Here is a 27,625-nt window from a genome sequence, read left to right on the forward strand (position 1 = left end):
TAGTTACTTGTTAGAGAAATGTGTTCCTGCATGGCAGGAGGTTGGACTGGATGGCCCATGTGGCCTCTCTTCCAACTCCATGATGCACACCAGTTAGGTGCTTGGGTCTTGTCTTTTCAGAAGCCCATTTCAGGCAAAGTTTGTAGTCAGCAAGATGAAATTTACTTTCCTTCACAGATCAGGACCACTAAAGAATGTGAATCAGTGTCTCACATACACCTCTTGGAATCACAGAGTTGGAAGGAGACTCCACCACATTCTAAGTTGGTGTATTCCACTGTCAACAGTTCTGACCATCAGGAAGTTCTTCCTAATATTCAGATGGAATCTCTGGCATGAATTTGGCCCTTACTGGTTCTTTCTAATTAGGTTAAAGAAATTTGGACAGTGGTTCTCAACCTGTGGGTCCCCAGGTGTTTTGGTCTACAACTCCCAGAAATCCAAGCCAGTTTACCAGCTGTTAGAATTTCTGGGAGTTGAAGGCCAAACATCTGGGGACCCACAGGTTGAGAACCACTGAATTAGGCTAACTCCAAACCCTCTCCACTTAGGAACAGAGCTCAGAAAAGTTACTTTGTTGGATAACAGCTGTTGGAGCATTCCACCGTGAAAAGAGCTGTGGCTCCCAAATATAACTTTTGTAAGTTTTGCATAGGACTCCCTCCCCCCGCCCCCACTCTATTGCCACTGGATTGCTGGTGCCCCTGCATTTTACGGTGTCCTCAAACAGAAACAGCTGGTAGGTTTAATTTCCAGGATGTGGCAGGAAAAAGAACCCACCTTGGCTCATTGAAATATTTAAGAACATCTCTCTCTTTTTTTTCCAAAGGGAGAGAAAAGTGGCATCACCAAAAAAATTGAACAAAAAGGCAATGAGTTGCATTTGTGTATCCATAGCTACAAGGAATTTGATGCAAAAATATGAATTAAATAGAAATACAGTAAAATTTCAGCCAAACAAGAAAAATTGTGCTAAATGGAAATTATTGTTTCCATTTGTTGTTTTGTCTTGTGCCTGTTATAACAAACTGTGTTTTTTATTTAATTTTAGTTGTTAAGTTATAATTCATGTTTATATGTTGGGTTGTTTAAATTTTGTTAGAATTGATGTACTGTTGTTGTATTTGGGCATTGAATGTTTGCTTTTTATGTTTGGAATCCACCCTGAGTCCTTCCAGGTGTGATAGAGTGGAATATAAATAAAGTTATTATTATTATTATTATTATTATTATTATTATTATTATTAATGTTGATGGGACTCGATGTGCTCTCTCCTTATGGTTGTTTATCTTTAAACTGAACTTGAAAAAGATACCCATTTGAATTAAGACACCTTCAGATTGAGAATAGTATTTGTGGCCATCATGTTTTATCCAGGAACACTGCAAACTTTTCTGCTGCAGGATAGGTAAAAAGCTGTCAAATGTAATAATCAGTTTCTATTAATAAAGTCCCATTACTTTTATTTTGCTTCCTTGGACCACAGAGTGCTTTGTGAGCAGGGAAACAGCATGCCACTTTTGGCATGAGTTGTACAGTACCTTTTTCAGTTCCATCCACTCATGTTTTTTGGGTTCAAAGATTGGACTGGAAATCATTTTTGGAACAACATCATATGTACTGAGAAGTAGGCTGTGAATGTTTGTGTGTCTTAAAGCTTAAATAAAAAAACAAACCTCTGCAGATAAGCTATGGTGGTGGTGGTGGTGGTGGTGGGGATTTCATGCGCTTGATAGAGATGAGAGCAAAAGAGGTCAAGTTTCAGACATCTATAACAGAACAACATATTTCAGAGCAAGGGAGGGCAAACTGTGCTACTTTTCAGATATATTTGGATTACAGTTTCCACCTGGATAGTCAGTGGAATCTGTAATCCAAGAACAATTAGTAGACCATGAGTTTCCTGCTCCTACTTTAAGGGAAATTTCACTGTATCAACTGAGAACCAAATTTAACTAATCATAATAGGTCAGAAGAAGCCACTGTGGTCCTGTGCCTTTACATAGACTCTGACTTCTGGCAACCCTTCCCTAGCATTTTCTTGATGGGGTTGGTTCTGAGGAGGTTTGTTATTCCTTCATATAAGGCTCCATCTAAAATGTGGTGTATGCAGCACATTAATCTGGAATAATCCTGGAAATTTAGGTTTATTCTGGGTTAAAAAATATTTGGAGGTATGGGGCTTGTGGACATTGCTCCTGAGATTGCCATGCGTGATCTCAGGAGCAGTCTCCACAATGATCAAGCAGGTTGCGGAGGAGGGATGGCAGTGGCAGCCCCCCTCCCCCAATTGCTCATTTTTTTCCTGTTTTTAAAACACTAAAAATAGTCTCCTTTTTGAGCCTAAAGGCTTCTCCTTCCTCTGTTGCACCTGTAAATGACGTAACAGAATTTCCAAGGGGGAAATCCCCCCTTCCATCTAGAAAGCTCTGTTCATCCTTTAGAGGTGCCACAGAAGAAGGAGACACTTTCAAGCTCAGTAAACAAGCTATTTTTTTAGTATTCTAAGGGCAGAAAAGAGGGTAAAGGAGGGCAGGCTATGGGGCATCTCCTTGAGTGCCAACTGCAAATTGGCACATATGGGAATGTGGCCATCCCCTAACCCGAAAGGCAAGGTTTTAGCCCCCGGTATGAGCATCAAATTTGTATGAAATCAGCATTTTAAACTCCAATTTCATACTAATTTGTGTAGAAGGCCCCACTGAGTGGGTAAGTTGCCAAGGTCACCTGTGATCTCACATGCTTGAGTGGGGATTTGAAACCTGATCTCCTAGATTCCTAGTTCAAGAGTCAAACTGCTATACCATATTTTCAGAACCTTTTCATCTCCTAAGCACAAAATTAGAGAAGCATAATGCCAAGTGATGATTTGTTTAGAGAACTACTTCCAAAAGGCCCCTTTTATTTACACTTCTATCACCATTTTTGTTGCTGCGTACCTTTGAAGTCCAGCTGATGTCAACCCTAAGATGAACCTATCATGGGTCTTCTGAAGCTGAGGGACTGACTCACTCAAGGTTACCTTGAGTGGATTTTCATGGTTGAGTGGGGAGTTGAACGATGGCCTCTAAAGTCATTGCCCATGACTCAAACCACTACACCAGGCTAACTCTCTATTCATCTACCATTTCTAAACAAGTTCCATCCATGTTCTCCAAATAACTATACTGTCACAAGGAAAAATGATGTATTTTCTTCCATTTGCATCTGTATCTAATCAGTACGGTAGAGAAGAGATGTCTCTTCATGGTAATAGCAGAAATGCAACACTTGAAGAAAAGACATCTCTGTATAGCAACTGTTTCCTGGCAGAAAGGAATGGTTACAAATGCCAGATCATGCTGAAATAATAGGAGGGAGTTTTTAAAGGCCTTGGCACCCAGGCAGTCTTTGTGCGACATGTTTACTTAGCTGCTGCATGCCTCTTTGTGCAGGATTTCCAGAGAAAGGGTAGTTCCCAGTGAAAACAAAACACAAATTGAATGAGCAAAAGAGTGTGAGAGCTGAAGAAGAAACCAGTTGGATTTATTTATATTTGTGGAGGTTCCTATTCAATGTGGAATATGGGTCTCCAAAGCTCAACTAAAAGTGGATGAAGTGCTGATCTCTAAATGGTGTTGAATTACACTTTGCTTTGGTTCTAAGCCAGGTTTGGGGAAACTCTTTCAGCATGAGGACCCCCATTCAGTATCAGAGTGGTGAAGAGGAAAAGTCAGAAAGTGCCATAAGGCCTAATTAAGAAAAGAAAAAAACCCCACGAAGAGCAGTTTGTTTGGGCATGGAAAATGTTGTGAGATTATAGAGATGTCAAGTTAAGTTAAACATGTACAAGACATTCTTAACCATGTTCCAAAATGCCCTGATATATCAGGCTATGATAACAGCTAGAACAGCAGAAGAAGATAGAACAAATAAGTGTGGTGTTTCTAGTTTGAAAATAGAGTTTGCTTCTTATTGGTGGGCTCATACATGTGTCATAGCCTTGTGTGGCTTTATGTTATTATTTTTTTCATGCCAGGAGCGACTTGAGAAAGTGCAAGTCACTTCTGGTGTGAGAGAATTGGCCATCTGCAAGTAGGTTGCCCAGTGTATGCCTGGATGTTTTTGATGTTTTACCATCCTTGTGGGAGGCTTCCCTCATGTCCCCGCATGGGGAGCTGCAGCTGACAAAAGGAGCTCATCCATACTCTCTCTGGATTCGAACCTCCGATCCACCCGTCTTCCGTCCTGATGGCACAAGGGTTTAACCCATTGTGCCATTAGGAGCTCAGTCTATGTTAAATAAACGGATGTGTTCAATTTACTATCAGACTATTCCTAAATTTAGAGGGTTAGAAAATTCATCTTTTTGGAGACTATGTTCTAGTGATGGTGAGAGCCAAAGGCAAGAGGATGGACCAAGAAAGCCACCATATCTTAGTTCAGAGCTCAAATCACCAATAACTAAACTTTGGGAAAAGTAAATTAGTAGAAAACCATGTTAAAAACTGGAAACCACCAGATGATCATATGCTGTGCAAGGGCTGTATGAGGACCAAGTTTGGCTCTTGGACATGAAGTTTCCCATCCCTACTCATAGCAAGTGCAATTTCTCAGAGTGAATACCTGTAACAGGAGCACAAGCAACTTCAGTCTGGATGGAGATGCCTGTATCAATAGTCTTGGACTCTGAATGTATGGGGAAAAAAGATGAATAAATACACACCCGAATAAAAGCTGCTGGCCAAATGCTTATTGTAACCAATGCAGATTTTAAAATGCACATTGAAAGTTAATAACCCTTAGGTTTGTTCACTCTTTTTGTAGAAAACACACAAAACTCATAGTGGGTTTCAGCATCCCCTGACCGTAGCTTCAATATCCACATGCAGAGATACACAGTGCCAGCGCAAAGCCCATGCAGAATGTTGACCATGCAGGCTGAAGAAGTCTGAGAATTGTGGTTCAAAAAAGTAACTTTTCCAAGCTCTGGACCTTCTTACAGGCCCATGCAATACACTTTAGTAATTTGGGAGGTTTTGAACATTTACAGCTATAGGGAATCCAAACCAGTAATAGTTATGATATTTGTACCTGAAAGTGCAGTACAGTACAATTTACATTTGCACCAGTTAACCCAGACAGGGGAGAAACCCTATCACTGCATGGAATGTGGGAAAAGCTTCAGGAAGAGGGCAAATCTACAGTTGCATCAAAAACCCATACAGAGGAGAGACCATAGAAATGCATGGAATGTGGAAAGAGCTTCAAGCAGGACTCAGGTCTGTATTCACATCAAAAAATGCATACCAGACAGAAGCCATATATATGCATGTGGAAAGAGCTTCCCTTATAGGAACAGTTTATGTACAAATCTAAGAACCCACACAGAGGAGAAACCATATAAATGCATGAAATGTGGAAAGAGTTTCCGTCAGATTGCACATCTACATTCACACTGAAGAACCCACTGACAGGACAAACCATTCCTGGAATCAAGGCATCCTACTCCCTTAGCAATTTTGTTATTGGTTGTTGATTTTGATGCCTGTTTTTATATACTGTTATAATGTTGCTGTTTTATTTTTTTTAATACTGTTGTTATGTATTTTAATGTGTTACATTTTAACTGTGTTGATCGGGCTTGGCCCCATGTAAGCCGCTCCAAGTCCCTCTGGGGAGATGGAGGCGGGGTTCAAAAATAAAGTTGTTGTTGTTGTTGTTGTTGATTATTATTATTATTATTATTATTATTATTATTATTAGATACACAGCAAGATTAGTACACAGCAAACAAGATCACTCTCCTGGCTGTCGTATTGGATCACGCATCGGTCACTTCTCAAGTGTCTAGGACTGTTTGATGTATCAGAGAATAATGTGTGAAGATCCCAGTAAGGTGGCCTTCTGCAGCTGGCAGATGGTAATTTTGTCAGTGCCAATTGTGTTTAAGTGCAGGCCAAGGTCTTTAGGCACTGCACTCAGTGTGCCAATCACCACTGGGACCACCTTTATTGGCTTGTGTCAGAGTCTTTGCAGTTTGAGCTTTAAATTTTCATATCGTGTCAGCTTTTCCAGTTGTTTCTCTTCAATCCTTCTTTCGCCTGGGATTACAACATCAATGATCCATACTTTGTATTATTATTATTATTATTATTATTATTATTATTATTATTAAAGAGGCAGCAAACTGTCTTAATTCTATAGTGTAGTTGCACCTATTGTTGGTCACATTTGTTGGCCAACTGGTGTGTGTTCCACCAAGCAACACCACCTGCTTTTTACAACTCACTCAATTGGGCATTCCCTCACTTTCCCCCTATTCAAAAAGGAATTTTACTGTTTTGTTTAGGCTTTTGTTTGTCTGGTGAAAAAATCAGCACGTGCATGCACAAAATCCTGCTCAGCCAAACTTACTTCTGAGTAGGTATGCTCACTAAGAGAAAGACTGAGATTGCAACCCTCCATTCATCAACCTAGGGTGAGTCCCACTAAACTCAGTACGTCTTATTTTTGAGTAGTATTTCCTTTTTAGTTGTTTGCTACATACTTTGAAAGTAGTTGTTATACTTCAGAAACGTTGTCTTTGTGGTTGCCACAAACCATGTTGAATTGGTTGAACTTAATGAGTTATTCATTGAAAAATGATAGCAAACTGTGCTGCAGGATCTCCTGCTAAAACAAAGTTTTGCAGTTTAATAAACTTTTCCCATGTTTTTATGATAGAACCAATTAAAAATGACATTTATAACCCAGGAACAAAAATTGTGGTACATAGTGTTATATGTGTCATCTAAAAAAAGCTGATGAAGCATTTGCACCTATGGAAAGTATATATTTGTGTGTGGATTCCCAGTGAAAAGGAGGATCTTGGATCATATCCCAGAATTTTTGAATTGAATTACAAGCATCCAGCTTCAGGCAAGCATGAGACAAAATGACCACTTCACAATTTTCCTAGCTCCAGAACTCAACCCATATTTATTTAACACCCCATTACAAAGCAAATGGATACATGATGGATGCAACAGGCTGAGGCAGGAACATGGGGAACACCCTTGCTGGCACTGCTAACCCACAGCGTCAGATGAACATGGTTATATTTGTTCTCCTTGATCAACTTCCCTCAAATGTTTTGGCACAACTATATAAATGCAAAACAAAAATCTCCACACAATTTGGGATGAGGGGGAAGGAGGAATCTAAATAGGGACTGGGGGCAATCCCCAAACAGCCAAATGAGGACGATGGAAAATATGCATCTGTGTAAAGTACATATCCATACATGGTGATCAGACTCAGTGGCCTTGGGAATGCTGACTGAGTGACTGGGATAAAAGGAGTTGAACACCAAAAGAGAGGTGGATTGAAAAATAATATTCTGCACCCAGCTGCCTCAAACCCACAACAAAAGAAATCCACACTGCGACATTTGTTATATTCTAAAAAACACATCTGCAAAAGTAGATATCCAAGATCATTCCAGATTCATTTCGTGTTTTAATTTCATTGAGCATGCAGGCAACATTGGATTTTAACCTTACAAGTAGAACTGTTGATTCACTGCGTGGGAGGTAGTGAGGTCTGAAACAAATAGGAGAGAATTCATACTGCTCACCAAGATTGCTGAGCTGCGTAACGCTGGAACTTTGCTGCTGGCTCTCTGGGGAATATTGGCAAATTTTTCGTTTGAAGGACAAGAAGAGGTGTTGGCAGAGCTCTTCAGGAATATCAACCTCCAGATAGGTTCTCATGAAAAGCTGGAATCCTTCATAGTCGATAGGCTGCAGGGAGGAAAGGAAGGCAGTCAGGACCCTTTAGAAATCCAGCAGGAGCTCTTTTTGTTAAAAAAGGAGACCCACGCCACACATTTAAATGAATACTGATTTCCCACAAATCACAATGATAAGAACTGGCCACCAACTGTTCAGGATTCCACAACACAGCTTTTGGTCACAGATCTTTCTGAGACTCTGAAGAAAGCTATCTACTTTTTGTGCTTTCAAAAGCACATAAACACATGTTCAGAGTATTTTGCATAACATTTATTTTATTTCATCAAATATGATTGATTTCTAAAAAGCAGAACATCAAAGCAATATTTTCAAAGAACCGCACTGAGAAGAGACATGATAGCCATGTATAAATATGTGAGGGGAAATCATAGGGAGGAGGGAGCAAGCTTGTTTTCTGCTGCCCTGGAGACTAGGACGCAGAACAATGGCTTCAAACTTACAGGAAAGGAGATTCCACCTAAACATGAGGAAGAACTTCCTGACTGTGAGAGCTGTTCAGCAGTGGAACTCTATGACCTGGAGTGTGGTGGAGGCTCCTTCTGTGGAGGCTTTTAAGCAGACAATGGATGGCCATCTGTTAGGGGTGTTTTGAATGCATTTTTCCTGCTTCTTGGCAGGGGGTTGAACTGGATGTCCCACAAGGTCTCTTCCAAACTCAGTGATTCTCATTCATTTTTTTTCTTTTATTCAAAAATCATTGGTAACTTCCCTTTTATTCCAAGATACATTTTAATGAGACTACTTGTTGTTTGACAGAAATAAGACACTGACGTGGAGTATGACAACATAATTACATCCAGATATTGGAACCTCTGAATCCCAAACAAGTTAATGGTTATCACTGTATCAATAGAGACTAATTTGTGTATCACAAGAACCACCAAGCATGCCAAAAGCAGAATTAGATCTAGATGAAATTTCAGTTGAAATGAAAGTATTCAGGTGACCCCAAACTGCTTGCAAAGAAATAACTAAGACCTGGATGATTTTCTGTGCAGATTAATAAAGAAAATACTAAAGCAGGGTTTATGTAATAAGATCAGTGGTTCCCAGCCATGTTTTGACTAGGGGCCACTTTGACCAGGGTCCACTCTCCAACATTAGTACGAAAAAGGTTACGAATCAGGTTTTGATCAACTTTAGATTCGTTTTGGTTATTTGGGATGCTGATTCAGAAAATTGCATTAGATAGACCACATCAGCTCTAGTTTCTGAAACAGAACAGATGCCACCCAGTAGTCACCATCTGCTCACCCACAGAAAATCATATTTAATAATCTAGAGCTGATGTGGACTATCAAATGCAATTTTCTGAATCAGCACCCCAAATAACCCCAGAGATAGTCCTAAAAGCGAAGACACCAAGGTGCCCCTGCTTCCAGGTGCCACATGGAATGGCTCCACTCAGGGGGAGGGAGGAGGAGAAGCAGCAGTCAGGACATCCTCCCGATGTCCCTGTTATATCGGCTCTATAAGAGGGTTTTGCGAGACCAGTCACTCTCATTGCAATGGTATAGTAACCATGAGGCCGTGGACAACATTTTAGTGGTGGTCCACATAATACAGATTAGGAACAACTGATTTAGATATTTATTTATTTATTCAGTTGCAACTGAAGATTAAGAAAACAAAAATAATGGCCACAGAAGATGTATGTGCCTTTAAAATGAAGTTTAATGTGAAGCCATCAAAACTGTAAAAGATTTTCTTTGCTTAGGAGGAAGCATTGATTAGAATGAAGAACACTAAGATTTGGAAGGGCACCTATGAAAAAACTAGATAAAAGGGTAAAGATGCACTTCTAAATGTTAAAGTCAGAATTATCAATACCATAGCATTTCCAAATTCACAGATAGGGTTGCTGTAAATCAGAGTTGACTTGACAGCATATAACAGTAACAACAAGGAGAGTTGTCACAAGGTGATACATAGGTTTGGGAGTCTACATTATTTTATGAACATTTGAGATTTCTTTCTCCTGTGCCCTGTTTAGAGGTCAGAAAAGTATGGACACCACCCATGTTTTCTGGGGGATTCTGTAAATTCTGGAGTATTTAAAAGCTCTGCCTTACACACTTTATAATGAAGAGGCGAGCTTTCCCTTGACAACTTTTAAAACTTTTAAAACTAGTAGCTAGCTACATTTTAACTCTGAGCTTTTGTTTTTGGCTCATCATCAGGACTGATCAATAAGCCATTTAAAACACAGAACATAAATCTGAATACACTGACAGGGCATGCAAACAAGCCTCCATGGTGAGAAGGATGATTACTGTAAGTTATGGAAGGTCAGAGCTGGAATGGTGTTATTCAGCTCTCAGAAAAAAAGATCACATTAGCAGCATTGCATTGCCATTGAAGAAGGGGGAATGGAAAAAGGATGTTTACAGGTCAAGTATATATAATTGAATTTCAGGAATGTTTCAGATAGGTATGAGAATGGTAGGATTTACAGTTAATTGTATTTTAATTGTATTTTGTGACATGGAATAATTGCTTGATTGTTTTTTGTTTTGTTTTTGATGCTTTCCCCTTGTTTTTAATTTGCATCATGGCTGTTGATGTTAGCCACCTAGACTCTCTATATTGGGAGAAAGGAAGGATTGAAATGAAATAAACTGAAATAAAAAAGGTTTAGTCTAAGTCAGTGTTTCTCAACCTGGGGGTCACCCTGGGGAGGTTTTGAGGGGGTGTCAAAACCCCCTTTGGAGGGGTCTCCAAAGACCATCAGAAAACACAGTATTTTCTCACCTCTGAGGAAGCTTGCCATAGATGCAGGCGAAACGTCAGGAGAAATGCTTCTAGAACATGGCCATATAGCCTGAAAAAACCCACAAGAACTGAGGGACAGTATTTTCTGTTGGTCATGGAGGTTCCATGTGGAAAGTTTTGGCCCAATTCTATTATTGGTCATGTTCAGAATGCTCTTTGATTGTAGATGAACTATAAATCCCAGCAAATGCAACTCTCAAATGTCAAGGTCTATTCTCCCCAAACTCCACCAGTGTTCACATTGGGCATTTTGAGTGCTCTCTGGATGTAGGTAAACTACAACTCCAAAATGCGAGGTCAATGCCCACCAAACCCTTCCAGTATTTTCTCTTGGTCATGCCAAGTTTGGTTCCATTCCATCTTTGGTGGAATTTAGAATGCTCTTTGATTATAGATGAACTATAAACCCCAGCAACTACAACTCCCAAATGGCAAAATCAACCCCCCCCCCCCAATCCCAACCCCAAAAGTATTCATATTTGGGTGAATCGGGTATTTGTGCCAAATTCGGTCCAGTGAATAAGGATACATCCTACATATCAGATATTTACCTTACGATTCATAACAGTAGCAAAATTACAGTTGTGAAGTAGCAATGCAAATAATGATCTGGTTGTGGGTCACCACAACATGAGGATCTGTATTAAAGGGTCACGGCATTAGGAAGGTTGAAAAACATTGGTCTAAGCTCTTTCCTTACTGCAAAAGAAGTGAAAGGACTGGCACCAAAGAGGAGATTTCCTCCAATCTGCTTGGCATCACATGCTATTTTGCATCACTGTGCAATGCTTTGTAGAAGGAAACAGAGACAACTTCATCATGACATTGGCTGAAGATATGATGGCATTGTCCCTCAAGTATCATGCCACTAGGGACTGAACTGACATTGACAAAATCTGTCTAGTGCAGAAATTATTTACAAAAAGATAGTAGTGAAAATGGATATTTTCTAGATGATAATAAATGCCATAGGCATGGTCTGAAAGGATTGTGATTGATTCTGATTTTCCTGCTTCTTGGCAAGGGGTTGGACTGGATGGTCCACGAGGTCCCTTCCAACTCTATAATTCTATGATTCAATAAAAACTGGGTGCAGTTGAGAATGCCTATAGAAATACAATTGGAGTCAAAGTAGATAGACATCCTTAGAGCAGTCAGATGGTTTGTCCCAATAATATACTAATAGTATGTATTTAAACTGAAAAATAACAGTAGTCTTCCTAACTTGTTATTGATTTATGCATCTTACTTATTTGCTTGTTCCTCGTGAAAGCATATACTGCCAACTGCCCAAAACCTATTTCTTACAACACATTTTCTTACTGCACAGAATATGTCTGGCTGTATATTAAAATAATGGCTGGAGAGCAATAGTAGTGATGTTGGAATCCAAAACGCTTCATAAAACAAATAATCATAATAAACACATTTGTTCTGGTTGGTACACACTGGACAGAGAACCAACGTTTTTGCTTTCTGTGGTTGCAACAGTCCTAGTTTTAAACCTCTGTGAGAAAAGACTATCAGACAGAGAGAGAAAATCCATTTATATACCAAAACCCATCATAATAATTGGTCACAGGCTACAAAACAGGAATTCATTGAAATCTACTTGTTCTAGTACAAATAAACAGAAATATATCAGATTACAGAAAAAAGACAATACATATAGAAGAAATACACTGAGCTCTGCTTAGTTCTTTGCACAAAAGCAAGTATATATTCAGAAACATATACATCTACAGAGGTAAAGCAGAAATACACTGCAGCAAACATACAGCACCCAATAAGCAGCTAGAGCTATATTCCAGAAATGCAACTATGTGTATTTCTGCCAAAGAAAACACAATACAGCACCTCTTACGTACATTGAAAGCAGTGGCCTATGCTGGACTACATGCGTAAAGCAAAAGCAGCAGACTAGAAATGCAGCTAATCTTCTTAATAGGTCTGGGCAATCTAGGACAGTGGTTCTCAACCTGTGGCTCCACAGATGTTTTGGCCTTCAACTCCCAGAAATCCTAGTAGCCGGTAAACGGTTGGGATTTCTGGGAGTTGTAGGTCAAAACACCTGGGGACCCACAGGTTGAGAACCACTGATCTAGGAAGTTGAAATGTGCAGTACAAGTTATGGCATGTATTGCCAAGTGCATGTATTGCCAATTGCATGGCAAGTCTCCCTGGAACACAACCATGCATGGTTGTGTTCAGCTGCTAGATTGGGAAATATATATATAAAAAAATCTCTCACAGTACATGTACCTTTTAGATCTACCTGTATGTGGCTGTGAACTGCTCAGTTTGCAATGCAAACATGAATTGGAAAACTCAAATAGCTTTTCTGATATTATGAGCCCCTATAATGGCTTTCTGATTCACAATCATTTGGAGGCTCACCACTTTCGTGATAACACTACTTTGAGGATTTGTACTGGGGAAGCACATATCTGGAGATCAAAGACATCAATAAGGTCTTTCAAGAGATTGAGGGGATGTGGGATTTCCTTTCCTAACTCTACAACATAATGTTGCAGCCAGAACCCACAATCCTGCAAGAAGACTATCATTTCAAGCAAATTATCAGCATGCCACTCACTCAACATTATTGTTGAGAAAGTGTGCCAACCTTATGGATTGTTTTGCACTTTGAACACCCCCACTGACTCTGCAGTTCAGCAATTAACTGAAGTTCAGTTGAAGGGTTTTCATTCAAGACATTAAACATTACATTTGAGACCCTCTACTATGATTTGTGCCATGGGCAAACGTCATTCATATGGATTGGAACCTACATCACAAAGTTGAAAAATGGACTACAGTTATGGTTTCGGTATTTCTTCCAGCCAGACAGCCAGCCATATCTTCCTCCTGGATACTCCCTTCCCTTCTCTTCTGGCTTTTCCACCTTCCCATCTAAGTCAGTATTTTGCATGCTCACTCTTCACTATATTAATTTGGTTTTTCCCTTTCCTTTGGAAACATTTGCTTAAAGATTTGCCCTTTCCTTTTGCAAACCTTAGGGTTCCCTTGAGAGTACTGATTCCACTCTCTTTGCCTATGGAAGAATATGTACTCAGAGAAAATGATACAGGGAAAAATTGGCTGCCAAAGTGAACTTCGTGAATGAAATCAAATTGCTAAGCCCAATTAGAGAAAACCCTTGGAATCTATAAGATTTATGTAATTATTGATTTACCATGCAGCAATTGATTCAATGGATCTGCTCCAGCTTGGGACTAGTAATTGAATTTATATTCTGTATTTTTATCACAGGGTAATTTAAGGAAAGGCTGGTTCAAAGCTCATTTGTGGAAAATCCTTAAATTCACAGGCACCTTCCTGCAATACAATCCTCACTGATGGTAAGCCATGTTTTTCATGGATTATACTACAAGAATAATGACAGAAATTCACTATGCATTGAACCAAAGTGACAAACTGCCTCTGTACATTTGGACATATATATATGGCAATTCTAAGAATATAGATGTAATCTTGAGGGTTCACTACATCCCACCCCCTTTTATACAGTGCTAGTTGAAACTACATGCCATACTTAGTTTTTGGTGGTTCTCCATTTGTGCTGAAGCAAACATGCAAAGCAACACAGAAACATCACGTGTGAGTAATACAGCATACAAAACAAGCCTTACTTGGTTCAGAGTGTCTTGTTTCTGAGGAAAGGAAGAGCAGAAAAAGACAAAGCGATGTTCAGTGTAGAAGTGCCTGCGCACCAGAAGGAACAGAAGTAGCTACTCTGCTGGACACAAGCAACCCAGATATTGCAGGCAACAATTTATACAGTCCTTACCATGACTGTACCACTCAGAATGTACTTGGCAGAATCAGCTGTTTTACAGTATTCCAGCTGCAAAAATTCCCAGTGGTTAAAGAAGCTTACATGAAAGGGAAAAAAATCTATTTAAGGTTTCACTGGGGAATTAATCCCATTTGACACCACTTTAACTGCCATGACTCAGTGGTATGGAATCCATACAGCTGTAGTTTGGTAGAAATACAGCTCAATAGTGTAACATTAGAAAATGTTGACTATTTCCGCTACCTTGGCAACCACTTTTCCACAAAAGTCAACATTGACACTGAAATACAACACTGCCTGAGCTCTGCGAGTGCAGCAATCTTCCAAATGAAGCAGAGAGTGTTTGAGGATTGGGACATCTGCAGGAAGACTAAGGCGCTTGTTTATAAAAAGCTATTGTCCTCCCAACTCTGTTATATGCCTGCAAAATGTGGAGTACCTACAGATGCCACACTCAACTTCTGGAATGCTTTCATCAATGCTGCCTCTGAACAATCCTGCAAATCTTTTGGGAAGACAGGCAGACAAATGTCAGTGTGCTGGGAAGTCCACCAGCATTGAAGCGATGCTCCTATGCCATCAACTCTGCTGGATTGGCCATGTTGTCCGAATGCTCGATCACCGTCTCCAAAGCAGTCACTCTACTCCCAACTCAAGAACGGAAAACAGAATGTTGGTGCACAGGAAAAGAGATTTAAAGATAGGCTTAAAGCCAACCTTTAAAACTGTGGCATAGACACCAAGAAGTGAGAAACCCTGGCCCTTGAGCACTCTAACTGGGGGTCAGCTGTGACTAGCAATGCTGCTGAATTCGAAGAGACACAAATGAAGGGTAAAAGGGAGAAACGTGCCAAGAGGAAGGCATGTCAAGCCAACTCTGATTGGGACTGCCTTCTACCTGGAAACCAATGTACTCACTGTGGAAGAACATGCAGATCAAGAATAGGTCTCCACAGCCACCTACGGACCCACCACAAAGACACTACACTCGGAGGGCCATCATCCTCAGGCTATGAGGGATCACCTAAGTAAGCAGTTTGGCAGAGAAAGCAAAAGACCTTGTGATCCCATGATTTCATAGCATTGAGCCATGGCAGTTAAAGTGGTGTAGATGCTCACTCAGAGTAGGCAATGCATCATAAACTTGATGCCTTGAAAGAGGAGGCTATCTTCTGTTAAGAGAGACAGGAGGATACTCTCCTAATCAAATCTTTCCTCCTGCTCTGAGCAACAGTAACAATCTGACTACATTGCTAAAGGCCACCTGAACCATGTCCTTAACCTGCCTGGGTCAGCAGTGCTGGGATCTCCCCTTAAAGAGTGGGAAGTCCAATCCTACTCTGTTTTTTCCTAAGTGATGTGGGAAAAGGCCTGCCGTGATATAATTCTGAGAATTGAATTACTGCCCCCGCACCCAACAGGTGAGAAAAACATTGAACAAATGCAAAGTAAATATCACAAAAGGACTGGAGGAAAATACCCTTCCACCTTCAGCCCCTTTATGGTCAGCTTCCTCTGCAGCTCTCTGCTGGAAAGCAAATCATTTCTTCAAGGAGACTTCAAAGGCAATTAGTCATTAAAGTCAACGGCAAATGCAGTAATTTCTCTGGGCCCAAAGGAGTGAATTATACCTCAGTCGATGGCTTTGTGCAATGGTAATCATTGCAGTCGTATCTCTTGCTGGGGGATACAAACCGCTACCTTGGGAAGAAAGCCATGCCGCCTACTTGCAGCCACCCCACAAAACAGCATTTGCCCTGCCTAACAAGCCCACTCCGTAAGAGGCAGCACAGTGGCAATTTCCGTTGTTTCTTTTGTTGGCTTGTCCTTGTAATTATTTCATGTGTCAAGAGCTTCCTGGCAAATTCTTTTGTGCCCATTCCTCCTTTAATTTCATTTGATATCGCCCCCATCCTGGAGTGCTTTGTGCACTTGAAAAGCTCTGTTGTGGGCTCCTTTTCTTACTTGGATCAACTAGCTATTGGTGTTCTTAGTAATCTTTTCTTCCTATAATGGAGGAGACACATTGTTTTCTCGTGCGTATTGCCCCTGTGAAAAGTCCTCTTCAGAGCCAGGGAAAGTTACTTGGTGCAACCATAACTTCCAGAATTCTACAGTCAGTATGATAGTGGTTATGCTGGCTAGGGGTTAATACAGCGGTAAATACAAAAGTAACTATTCCAACGTATGTTTCTTGCTTGTCTCCATCTCTCCCCCAATAAGAATGGGAGTGAGACAGTCTTTTAGAAGTTATTGGACTGCAACTCTCAACATTCTGCATCATTGTCAAGGGGTGCTGGAACTTACAGTACAAGAACATCTAGATCAGCCATGGGTAAACTCTGGCCCTCCTGGTGTTTTGGACAGCCTCAGGTCCCTTCCTTTTCCCTCTGAGGGAACCCGAGGCTGTTAGGAATTGTGGGAGTTGAAATAATGAAAAAACATCCTGAAAAAACATCAGGAGGGCCGAAGTTTGCCCATGCCTGATCTAGAGGCCTTTGTGTTTCTTACATTAATTGTAAGAAATCTAAAAATCTTTCTATCATTTTATCATTTTCTTTGTCCTTCGCCACCTTTTAAGAAGATGGAGAACCAATTCCCAGAACGTGAGGAATTATCCTTTTCTTATGTGGTATTATATTTAAAGGAGAGGCATGCAATAAAATGTACCTAAAACTTTAATATTTTCTCACTCCCCTTCCTTTTTACAGAGAGATGTGCATGTGAAAACAAGGGAGAAAATAAGAAACATTGCCCCTTGTTTACATTATAAATCTTGGCTAACAAACTGGTGAGATGGTTTCTTGAAATGTTCCAATTGACACATGTTTAATCACTCTATATAATATATTGCTTTTAATATGTAGCCTGTCCTACCCTAGAGTGTTAAGAGTTGACAACAATAGAATTGGAAGGCTTTAAAAACAGCTTTCTTCCATTAAAATTAAAGCAAAATGTAACAAACTCCATATTTGTTACTTCTGATCCCCAAACTGATCCTGGAATGCATTTTTTTGGATTTTGCATCAAGGATACCTGTAATTGCAGCTGCAGCAGAAGTGTTGGATCTGTTTCTAGTGTGGCAACAATGTATTTTAAATAAATTTATGGGGCTCGGGGCTTTTGCAGTATTTGTCTCCCATTCCATTCAGAGGGACTGACTTTGGAGTGAACACGTTAAGGATTAGACTGCATTTCATTAGCACTATTCTCCATTGTTATTTTGAGTTAATATGCACAGGGGCCCCTAGTAGCACAGTGGGTTAAACCGCTGAGCTGCTGAACTTGCTGATTAAAATGTCGGTGGTTTGAATCCAGGGAGTGGGGTGAGTTAGGCCCATCTTCTGCCAACCTAGCAATTTGAAAACATGCAAATGTGAGTAGATCAATAGGTACCGCTTCTGCAGGAAGGTAATGCCACTCCATGCAGTCATGCTGACCACATAACCTTTGAGGCATCTATGGACAACACCAGCTCTTTGGCTTAGAAAAGGAGATGAACACCACCCCCCAGAGTTGGACACCACTAGACTGAATGTCAGGGGAAACCTTTACCTTTACCTATGCATAAAACAAGCTTAATACCATATCCTCTTAACCCACACCAAACTTTTAAAAATAACAACATCTATTGCAAACTGGGGAGATGTAAAAGTCATCAGGAATAAGAGAGAGAGCTTGCCTTCATCCCTCACCAGAGCTTAGAAAAAGTAACTTTTTGTTCTCTAACTCATAGAATGTAGTCTAGAAAAGTAAGTCTCCCAAATTCTGTTCTTGCCCCTGTCCCAAAGGCAATCATCTCCCCATAATCTGTTATTATGTCCAGAAAAAAAGCTCTCCTCCCCATGTGGATGCTTTTCTGATGAAAACCACTCCCTCATTCTGTGCCATTCTCTATGTGTGACGTGTTTGCAAAATACTTGATGATAAAGGTGTGTCTAACATCAGAATTAGTTTGGCTCTTGGAGGCATCTATTTGGGGACTGATAAAATAGTTCTACTGTCACCTTTTAAAATACTCAGCCTAAGGAACAATTCTGGAACCAAAAAGAACTATTATGTCACACTGAGGACACAGGCCAATCCTAGTAAATAGCATTGTTTGACCAACCCTATGAATTTTATTCCTCTTGAACATGACCACTTGATTTTGATTCAGTCTCGTTTTAAGAAAATGCCCTCCTCATCACCAGGTTCTTTACCTGTTCTGGGTTGTATTTCGATAGGACACCATCCCCATGGAACTCTTCCAGAACATCTTTCAACTTCTTTGTGGAATCTAGATGGAGAAAGGGCATGCCAACAACATTAAGACAGAAGTGTCTGCTTCCTCTGATATTCCTTGCAGCTTGTCAAATTTAGAAGTGATTACATACAATTATGGAGATCCCATAGTTTAACCAAAGTTCTAAAAGTCATGTCGGGCACTTCAATGTCAAGGGAATTCTAGCTTTCTTCTAGAAGGTATTTTTTAAACGAACTTGCAAATGTGTGAGCTATTTAAACTCTATTTTTATAACATCCGGGATATGTTCTTTGAAGTAGAGTGCACATCAAACTTGCAAGACAAATATTTGACCCCAGTATTGTGCCAGGAACAGAGAACAGCTGTCTACTATACTACAATTCTGGACATCCTTAGGCGTGCTTCAAACTTTAATACTTTTTCCACAGGAACATGGCCTCCAACTATTCTGATCTGTCAGGAACAAATCTGATTAATCCGATGTTACCCACTTTTTGAGCTGCTCTGAAAATATCCCAGTTTCTCTCTTCGTTCTTTCCCTCTTTGTCCTTGGTTTACTTCAGTTGCTAAACTTGAACTCATATGAAAAGTAATTTTCACTCAGTTTAGCAGGTGGGTGATGAGAGAACATGTAAAGTTTTCTCCTTGCCTGTAAACTCAGACAAAAGCTATTGTTGCAGCTTCTCTTAGCTGTGTGTTCTTCTTCATTAATACCTTTTGCTTGCCCATGTGTTTCCCAGGGCACTTCCAGGGTGGTTCCAGATAGGCCTTTATCCCAGGAGAATTCAAAAATGTGGATCTTCCTGGGGGCCCATTTACAGTCACCCCAGAAAGTGCATGCTCTTTCTGGGGTGGGTGTCCAGATGTCCTACTGGGACTTCCCAGTAGAACACCAGAACACTGGAACACCCCTCCCTAAAAGCGCCCCAAACAGAGTTTAAAAAAAGACACCCCCTTCCTCTCCTGGCACATCAGGAGAACTCCGGCAACCACCCCATGGAGCCAGGGTGAATCCTTTTCTTTTTAAACTCTGTTTAGGGGACTTTTGGGAAGGGGGTTGGTATTCGACCGGAAAACTGTGGGAATAATGTCTGGACTGCAGTTCATACACTGGACGTCATGGGTTTATCCCACAACTTCCAAGAAGGCACGGAATAAACCCACTATCAAATTAATTCGCCACAAACCAGAGTTTTCCTGGTTTGTGGCAGATTAATTCCGCTTTGTCCGGGACGTCATCTGGACAGCACCCTTTTTATTGCAGAAATTTCCACATCAAAGGGGCTATCTAGATCTGCTCCCCCCCCCCCCCCCCAGACAGGCCCTATATCCCAGGATCTTATCCCAGGTTTTTTTTTTGTTTATCCCAGATGATCCGGCAGTGCAGACTCATATAATCCAGTTTAAAGAAGAAAATCCAGAATCAGATTCTGGGATATAAGGCCTATCTGGAAGGGCCCTCAGTTTTCCTTTGTGAAATGTTGGAGAGTATTACAATATTTTTTTCTCTCTTTAGCACTGGGCACCTACCCAGATACCAGCTTAAAAATGGGATGACAGAGGATTAATCAGGAATGTTCCTTCCAATTTTTGACAGTTGGAGGGTATGTACAGCTTGTTTCCTCCAATTACTCAGTCACTTCCTGAACTTCCTGATGTTTTTGTTATCAGCATGATTTTTTCTTACTTGAGCCTTTGAGCAAAAACAAGGTTGTTAGTCTCACCAAAGTTTCATGGTTGAAAACAATATCATCAATACCTGATGATATTGATGCTACTGTTTATTGTATTTTGAATTTTTGCTATTATTGATTCATCTATTTGTTCACTTTCTAAGATCTACTATCATAGAGCATATATGTATAGAAATAACACCTTTACTTGGAGTTATTGCAAAGTCTATCTTAGGTCTTGTGGAGATGAAATGCAATGTATCTTAGGTTTTCATAGAGTGTGGGCTGCAACTCTACAGTCTCACCATGGAGCCCCCCGTAGCGCAATGGGTTAAACTCTTGTGCTGGTAGGACTGAAGACTAACAGTTCAGAGGTTCAAATCCAGAGAGAGCATTGATGAGCTCTCTCTGTCAGCTCCAGGGACATGAGAGAAGCCTCCCACAAGGATGATAAAACATCAAAAACATCTGGGCTTTCCCTAGGCAACGTCCTTACAGACGGCCGGTTCTCTCACACCAGAAGTGACTTGCAGTTCCTCAAGTCACTCCTGACAAAGAAAAGAAAAAAAAACCAGCAGCATGGCTCCCATCTATGTTGAGTGAGGAAGATTGGACTCATAGTCCAAAAACAAAGAATTTCAAGTTTTTAATTTGGTTGACAAAAAGAGTGACGTGACTAGGTTAGATTAGTTCTACCTCCATGTCAACATATGTTGACTATGAAAGATCTCAAAAGTAAATGATTAAACATACTGAATTCTCTATTTCTTTCAATGCCTGCACAGCAACATTAAATGTTCACTGTCATGCTTATCTCTTCTGCCAAGGACCCCAGCTTGGTTTTGTCAATGGGCAGTCACATTTTTATCATAACTGTTCAACTAAGTGAGAAGGACTTCATAGTAGAAGGACTTCTTTCCTGCACACCCACACCCCAAGTTCTTTGGTCACGATGTGGCCATTTCTTCCATTTCCCCCTGCTATTAAAATATTTGAGAAGAGTTATTCTATAAAACTGTCTCAATGGAAGGCAATTTTCTCTCTGTATATATTTAAATCTCTTCAGTGAGGTCTCAGAGCTCCAGGAGGTGAAATGTCCCAGCAGGCTCACAGCTGAGCTGCCCTGGATTAGGAAGTCAGACTCAAAAGATCAAAATAAACTGAAATGCCAGAGGGGAAAATGCTTAAAAGTTGGAATCTGGCTTCAGATGTCTAAAGAAGCTTCTAAAAATAAACTAAGGGGCTGCTCAAATGCATAAGCTTTCCTTCTCTTAAACTGGTTGTGAATGTTAAGAGGTTTGGGCTAAATTCTCTGAAAGATTACATTCATGGTGATAAGGTCAGTGGGAAATAAATTGCTTTGGATGTTCCCTTATGCCAACCTGACTGCCTGCATGTGATTTCCGCCAAAGGGAACAAATAGATGCCTTCCTGAAACAGCTTCACTGGCTACCAGTTTATTTCCAAGCCCAGTTCAAAGTGCTGGTTACAGACCCATATAACTTGGGTTTAGTATATCTGAAGCAGTGGTTCTCAACCTTCCTAATGCTGCAACATACAGTTCCTCATGCTGTGGTGACCCCCAACCATAACATTATTTTGGTTTATACTTCATAACTGTAATTTTGCTGCTGTTATGAATTATAATATAAATATCTGATACGCAGGATGTATTTTCACTCACTGGATGAAATACCTTTCCAGTATTTTCTCTTGGTCATGGGAGTTCTGTGTGCCAAATCTAATTCACTTTTATCATTGGCAGGGTTCAGAATGCTCTCTGATTGTAAGTAAACCATAAATCCCAGCAACTACAACTCCCAAATGACAAAATCAATCCCCACTCCAAACCTCACCAGTATTCAAATTTGTGTGTATTGAGTATTTGTGCCAAATTTGGTCCAGTGAATGAAAATATATCCTGCATATCAGATATTTACATTATGATTCATAACAGTAGCAAAATTACAGTTATGATGTAGCAACAAAAATAATAATATGGTTGGGGGTCACCACAACATGAGGAACTGTATTAAGGGGTCATGGCATTAGGAAGGTTGAGAGCCACTGGTCCATAGGAAGGCAACTGATCTGGTTCCTCCACAACCCTTCAAGTGAACAGTGTTAACAAACTTGCATAGCTGAGCGAGAATTGTTCTGTACTGGATCTTAGGTCAAACTGTAGTTCTGGGGAATGGACTAGAATGTCCCAGCTGAAAATTCTATGTACAACAAATCCTTATTGCGTGGGCTTACATCTTAGGTGATTTAAGATCATAAGATGATGTGCCATGTTACAGAACATGATAAGCTGTGCCATTCCATAAAATGAAGGTCAAGAACAACATGCATTTTATTCACAACGTGCCACAGGCTGTTGAAAAACTGTATTCTGTTGCCTGGAAATACATTCCACAACAATATAACATCCACATAAGCACAAAAGAGAGGAATAGTACTTACACTCCGTATACTGTTGGAGCTGAGCAAATTCCGCTGGACTAAGTGTGATCCATGTGCCATCACCCATTTTTCAGGCCAGCTCAGAGGAGGCGATGTCCACCTCTTGTAAACGCTCTTGGAGAAACTGCACTAGGAATTCTTCTGGGTCATTGCTCCATATTGCATGGCAGCTGAATCTGTGTCACTGCTGTTAATCTTTAGTGTATATAACAGAAATCAAATGCTGATCCACATGGGAGATGATTTGCCTGGCCTCTTCATAGCTGCCCTTACAACCACTGAGCTCAGGAGCGCCATCAGAAGAGACTTCATGAAGAATGCCAGAGTCTTCCAACCTAGAATTAATAAGATAATATCATAGAATTATGTAAGTTTTTCCAAGGCACTCTTTCTGACACCCTTCTGGTAAGTCAGATATTAGCTTTGTTAACAATTTGGAAAAGAAAAGATAAGAAAAGCCATAAAATGCAAGGATTCCAACAATGAAACAAGCTAGTTTCATCATGATACAAAGCCTGGAGATTGTTCCAAGTCTTCTATCATCTTTGAAGTTGACTGGATAATCTTGTGTGATTATTATCTCTTACCCCAAACTTCACCAAGCTAGCACCCTTGTAATGTATTACATTCACCATCCCCATGAGACTGAATGGCTTTGCCAATTTGCTTTTGGAAGGGCAAGATTGCACTTCTTCATTTCCTCTCTTCTGAATTAACAGAGTGCAAATTAATTTTCCACTTTGCAGTAACTGAAGTAAGCTGAGGGCAAAGGAGGAAATGGGAAGAGGACAGGGATAGTGGGAGTGTGTAAAAGAAGCTGGAAAAGTAGGATGGCAGAAGATTAATCAGGAATGTCCTTGCCAAACTGCGATAGAGGATGCTCTGAGGATGCTCGCCACAGATGCAGGTGAAACGTCAGGAGAGAATGCTTCTAGAACATGGCCACACAGCCTGAAAATCCTACAACAACCCAGTGATTCCAGCCATGAAAGCCTTCAACAATACATCAAACTGTGATAGCTTGGCGGATACGTGTTTCTCCAAAAAACTTTGAGGAATTACAGTTCTATCTTTTAAATAGGTTACAGGTCTCTCTGCACTTAGCATTAAAAACTACCTCTATTTCAAAATCATTGACCTGGCCCTCCTTGCCCAAACGTATCATCTGGCTCCTGCACTTTTCTATCAGCCCTGTCCTTGCAACTGTATCACACAAGTCCTGCCTCCCCCTTGAGCTTAGTAGATGGCCATTATGTCAGGCTATTAGTTGTTGTTGTTGGTTATGTTTTATGACGTTTTATAGTTGTAATTTTTACTGTGTTATATTTTAAACTCTGTTTGACCGTGCTTGTCCCCATGTAAGCCGCCCCAAATCCCTTTGGGGAGATGGTGGCGCGATACAAAAATGAAGTTGTTGTTGTTGTTGTTATTTTGAAATAGATGTGGTTTTTAATGCTAAGTGGGAGCCAGGTTTTAGCACAGCAGGTTAATCACCAAGCTGCAATAAATCTTGCCAACCAGAAGGTTGATAGTTTGAAGCCTAGGTCAGGGTGAGTGCCTGACCTTCTGCCCAGCTTCTGCCAACTTAGCATTTTGAAAACAAATGTGAGTAGGTAAATAGGAACCGTATTAAAGTGTGTGTGTGTGTGTGGGGGGGGGGGGGGTATTTTTGGCTCTGTATTTAGATCAGAAAAAAGGAGGAAGTTTACAAATAAAGAAAAGCTTGTTGGCAAGGAGATGGAGCGACACCACCTCCTGTGGCCAGAACTAGGCACAGCCTCCAAAGATGCAGAAAGATGGAAAGGCCTATATATATACCCCCATCTGTTGTCTGTCTTGTAATTGTATAATCTACATTGACTATTTGCTATATATGTGTTCTGTGATCCTCCCCAAGTCCCCTACAGGGTGAGAAGGGCAGAATATAAATACTGTAAATAAGTAAATAAATAATGTTCATGTATCCTCTTAAAGATTCCAGAGGCAGAAAACTGGCACCCAGGTGGAGGCGGCCCTAGATAATTTTCAACGGTATTTTGGTGCCCCCCCCCCAACCCAATCACTGATATATATTTTCTGTTCGTCGTGGGAGTTCTGTGTGCCATATTTGGTTCAATTCCATCATTGTTGGAGTTCTTTGATTGTAGGTGAACTATACATCCCAGTAACTACAACTCGCATATGTCAAGGTCTATTTTCCCCCAAGAGCACCTCAAGGGCGCCCCTGGGCAAAATCAACTATACTGCAAATGCTTACTTTGCATAATGGGTTGAGCCACCCCTGCACCCAAGTTTACTGCAGTTGTTCATCCCTCACTGAGTCTATAACACTATGTAATAAAATTTGAAAAAAAATCTGTTCCTGGTTTGAAAGTGCTATTTCCTGTTTAATTGTGCAGTAGTTACTTTTAAAGTAGTTGCTATACTTCAGAAATTTCATTCTTGTGGTTGAGGGCAGTAGTATTATTTCCTTCAATCTAGGCACGCACTTTGTAATTTTCCTTAATTAAAATATGCAATTTTAACCTTTCAGTGTGCAAACTGCAAAAATGAAGTTTGCATTTTAACAAACCCTTCTTATGTTCTTATGTTAGAGCTAATTAGGAAATGACATTTATAACCCAGGAACAAAAAATGTTACATAGTATAACCTAAACTATACTGGAGTCTAGAATACTGAATTTAGCAAGTTTCTTTTTGAATACATAAATCTGATTGCACATGTTATAGAATGGCCACAATGCAAAACACAATGGAAGCAAGCAAACAAACAAACAATAAATCCTAATGCAAGGTAATTTAATTAACAGAGAATTTTGATACCTGGTACAGCAAACTACAGGAAAAAATAAAAATGGAGACAAGGATAAAATAATGCAAGAAGCCAGAACTTTTGGAAAATGGAAAATCCATAACCTTTTGAAAAATTTGGGTAAACCAGGAATCTTTTGGGAAAGGCAAAACCTTGTTAGAGATCATAACGTTTTGTAAAGCATGATCTTCTTGAGAAAGAATTAAAAACTCACTTGAGTTAACCTTCTCTTTAGTGGTATAGAATCATAGAATCAAAGAGTTGGAAGAGACCTCATGGGCCATCCAGTCCAACCCCATTCTGCCAAGAAGCAGGAATATTGCATTCAAATCACCCCTGACAGATGGCCATCCAGCCTCTGTTTAAAAGCTTCCAAAGAAGGAGCCTCCACCACACTCCGGTGCAGAGAGTTCCACTGCTGAACGGCTCTCACAGTATATATCCACTTATACTCGTGCAAAGCAATTAAGTTTCTCAGCTATTAGACTAATGTACCTAGATATCTCTTTGAAATGATAGGAATAAATAAATAGTTTCAGAAGTGTTCTTTTCAGTTGTCTAAAAAAAAAACTACTCCCCTTAAAACATCTTGGTAAAGCATGCTCTCAAGAGGCCAAAAATAAAGTCATCTTCGTCAAAATAATTTATTTACGGTATTTTTATCTTGCTATTCTCAGTTCAAAAGCTACTCAAGGCGGTTTACAAGCTGGCAGCAATTTGATGCCCCAAAAGTCATAAATACAATTAAAAACAAAATAACATAATTGGTTTACTCACAAATTTCATGTATTCAACATACAGGTACATTGCATATCAATCCAGGTACGGATAGGATTTGTTATCTGTGCAGATAACACAGGGCATCTTTCTTATAATCAACAGTCCATACTCTACTCTAAAGCATCTCTCTGTTTTGAGAATCTAATAGAGTCTCTGTCTTTCTAAAGTATTCTGTTTCTACTGACTTCTAAAACCATATTGAGAGGGGAGGCCCTCCTCTTGCTCCCACCACCATCACAAGCATGGTTGGTGGGAACGAGGGAGAGGGCCTTCTTGGTGGTAGCCCCTCCAAATTTGGAATGCCCTTCCTCAGAGAGATAAGACAAGCCCTGACACTATCCTCCTTCCACAGGGACCAGAAAACTAGGTGGTTTCAGCAGGCCTTTGAAAATGATTAGCCCCAGGCTCATCCCTGGCCATCAGCTAGGGCCCTGCTCTGCATATTATCCACTTCCCTGGCCCTTTGCTACTTTGTTGCAGTAGCTCTTGTCCAGCCCTTTCATAGCTGTCTAGGTCCACTTTGCAATTCTGGCCTTTGGTATTTTGATACTTGTCTGATGTAGTAAAACATTGAAACTGGCTTTTAAATGTTGCGATTGTTTTAATAGGATTATGTTTTACAATGTTTTATAATGTTTCATTTTTTGTATGGATTTTTGTGTCGTTTGGCAACTGAATATTTTGCCCTATGTTGGAAACCACCCTGATTCCTCTCAGAGATAGGGCGGTATATAAATAAATTATTATTGTTCTTCTTCTTCTTCTTCTTCTTCTTCTTCTTCTTAGTAGTAGTAGTAGTAGTAGTAGTATATACTGTTTCTAAAATGGAGTCTGAGTCATGAATAGTTACAGACCTGATCACATAGTTTGCAACCCCTCCCACAACATAGAGTTAAGGAAAACTGCATATCAATACAAACACATACAAAACAGTAAGCAAACGGAATTAGATACATAACAAATTTATTTTATTTTATTTTATTTTTTATTTACAACATTTTTATCTCGCTCTTTTCAGCCCAAAGGCGACTCAGATTGGCTACAATTAGATGCCATAAACATACATACATACATACATACATACATACATATCAATTACAAACATTTAATATAAAATAGTATATTAATTGGTTTTATAAGGATTTAATAAAAATCCATATAAAAACCAATTAAAACTTTAATAATTAATGTCTACCAGTTCGACTCCTTATCCATTTGCATCATCTTAGCTGTTCCCTGTTCATTATTTCATCATACTGTATCTATCCAATTATGCTGTTACC

At 40.0% G+C, this 27,625-nt stretch overlaps 1 protein-coding gene across 3 annotated transcripts in view; it reads right to left on the reverse strand.

Moving 5' to 3' along the window:
- Positions 1 to 27,625, reverse strand: part of DGKG (diacylglycerol kinase gamma) — a 186,073-nt gene that overhangs the window by 102,629 nt on the left and 55,819 nt on the right. The window contains exons 2-6 of one of the 3 annotated variants that reach the window (XM_060768046.2): positions 22,751 to 23,085; positions 18,571 to 18,647; positions 14,202 to 14,222; positions 7,599 to 7,764; positions 4,607 to 4,669 (exon numbers count right to left, since the gene is read on the reverse strand). In XM_060768046.2, coding sequence (XP_060624029.2) covers positions 4,607 to 4,669; positions 7,599 to 7,764; positions 14,202 to 14,222; positions 18,571 to 18,647; positions 22,751 to 22,817 — 394 coding nt within the window. In that variant the 5' untranslated portion in view covers positions 22,818 to 23,085. The remainder of the gene's footprint in view (positions 1 to 4,606; positions 4,670 to 7,598; positions 7,765 to 14,201; positions 14,223 to 18,570; positions 18,648 to 22,750; positions 23,086 to 27,625) is intronic. The other 2 variants (XM_067465916.1, XM_067465915.1) reach the window with 2 other exon arrangements.

This window comes from Anolis sagrei, chromosome 3, assembly GCF_037176765.1.
Source record: "Anolis sagrei isolate rAnoSag1 chromosome 3, rAnoSag1.mat, whole genome shotgun sequence".
NCBI classification, from domain to species: domain Eukaryota; kingdom Metazoa; phylum Chordata; class Lepidosauria; order Squamata; family Dactyloidae; genus Anolis; species Anolis sagrei.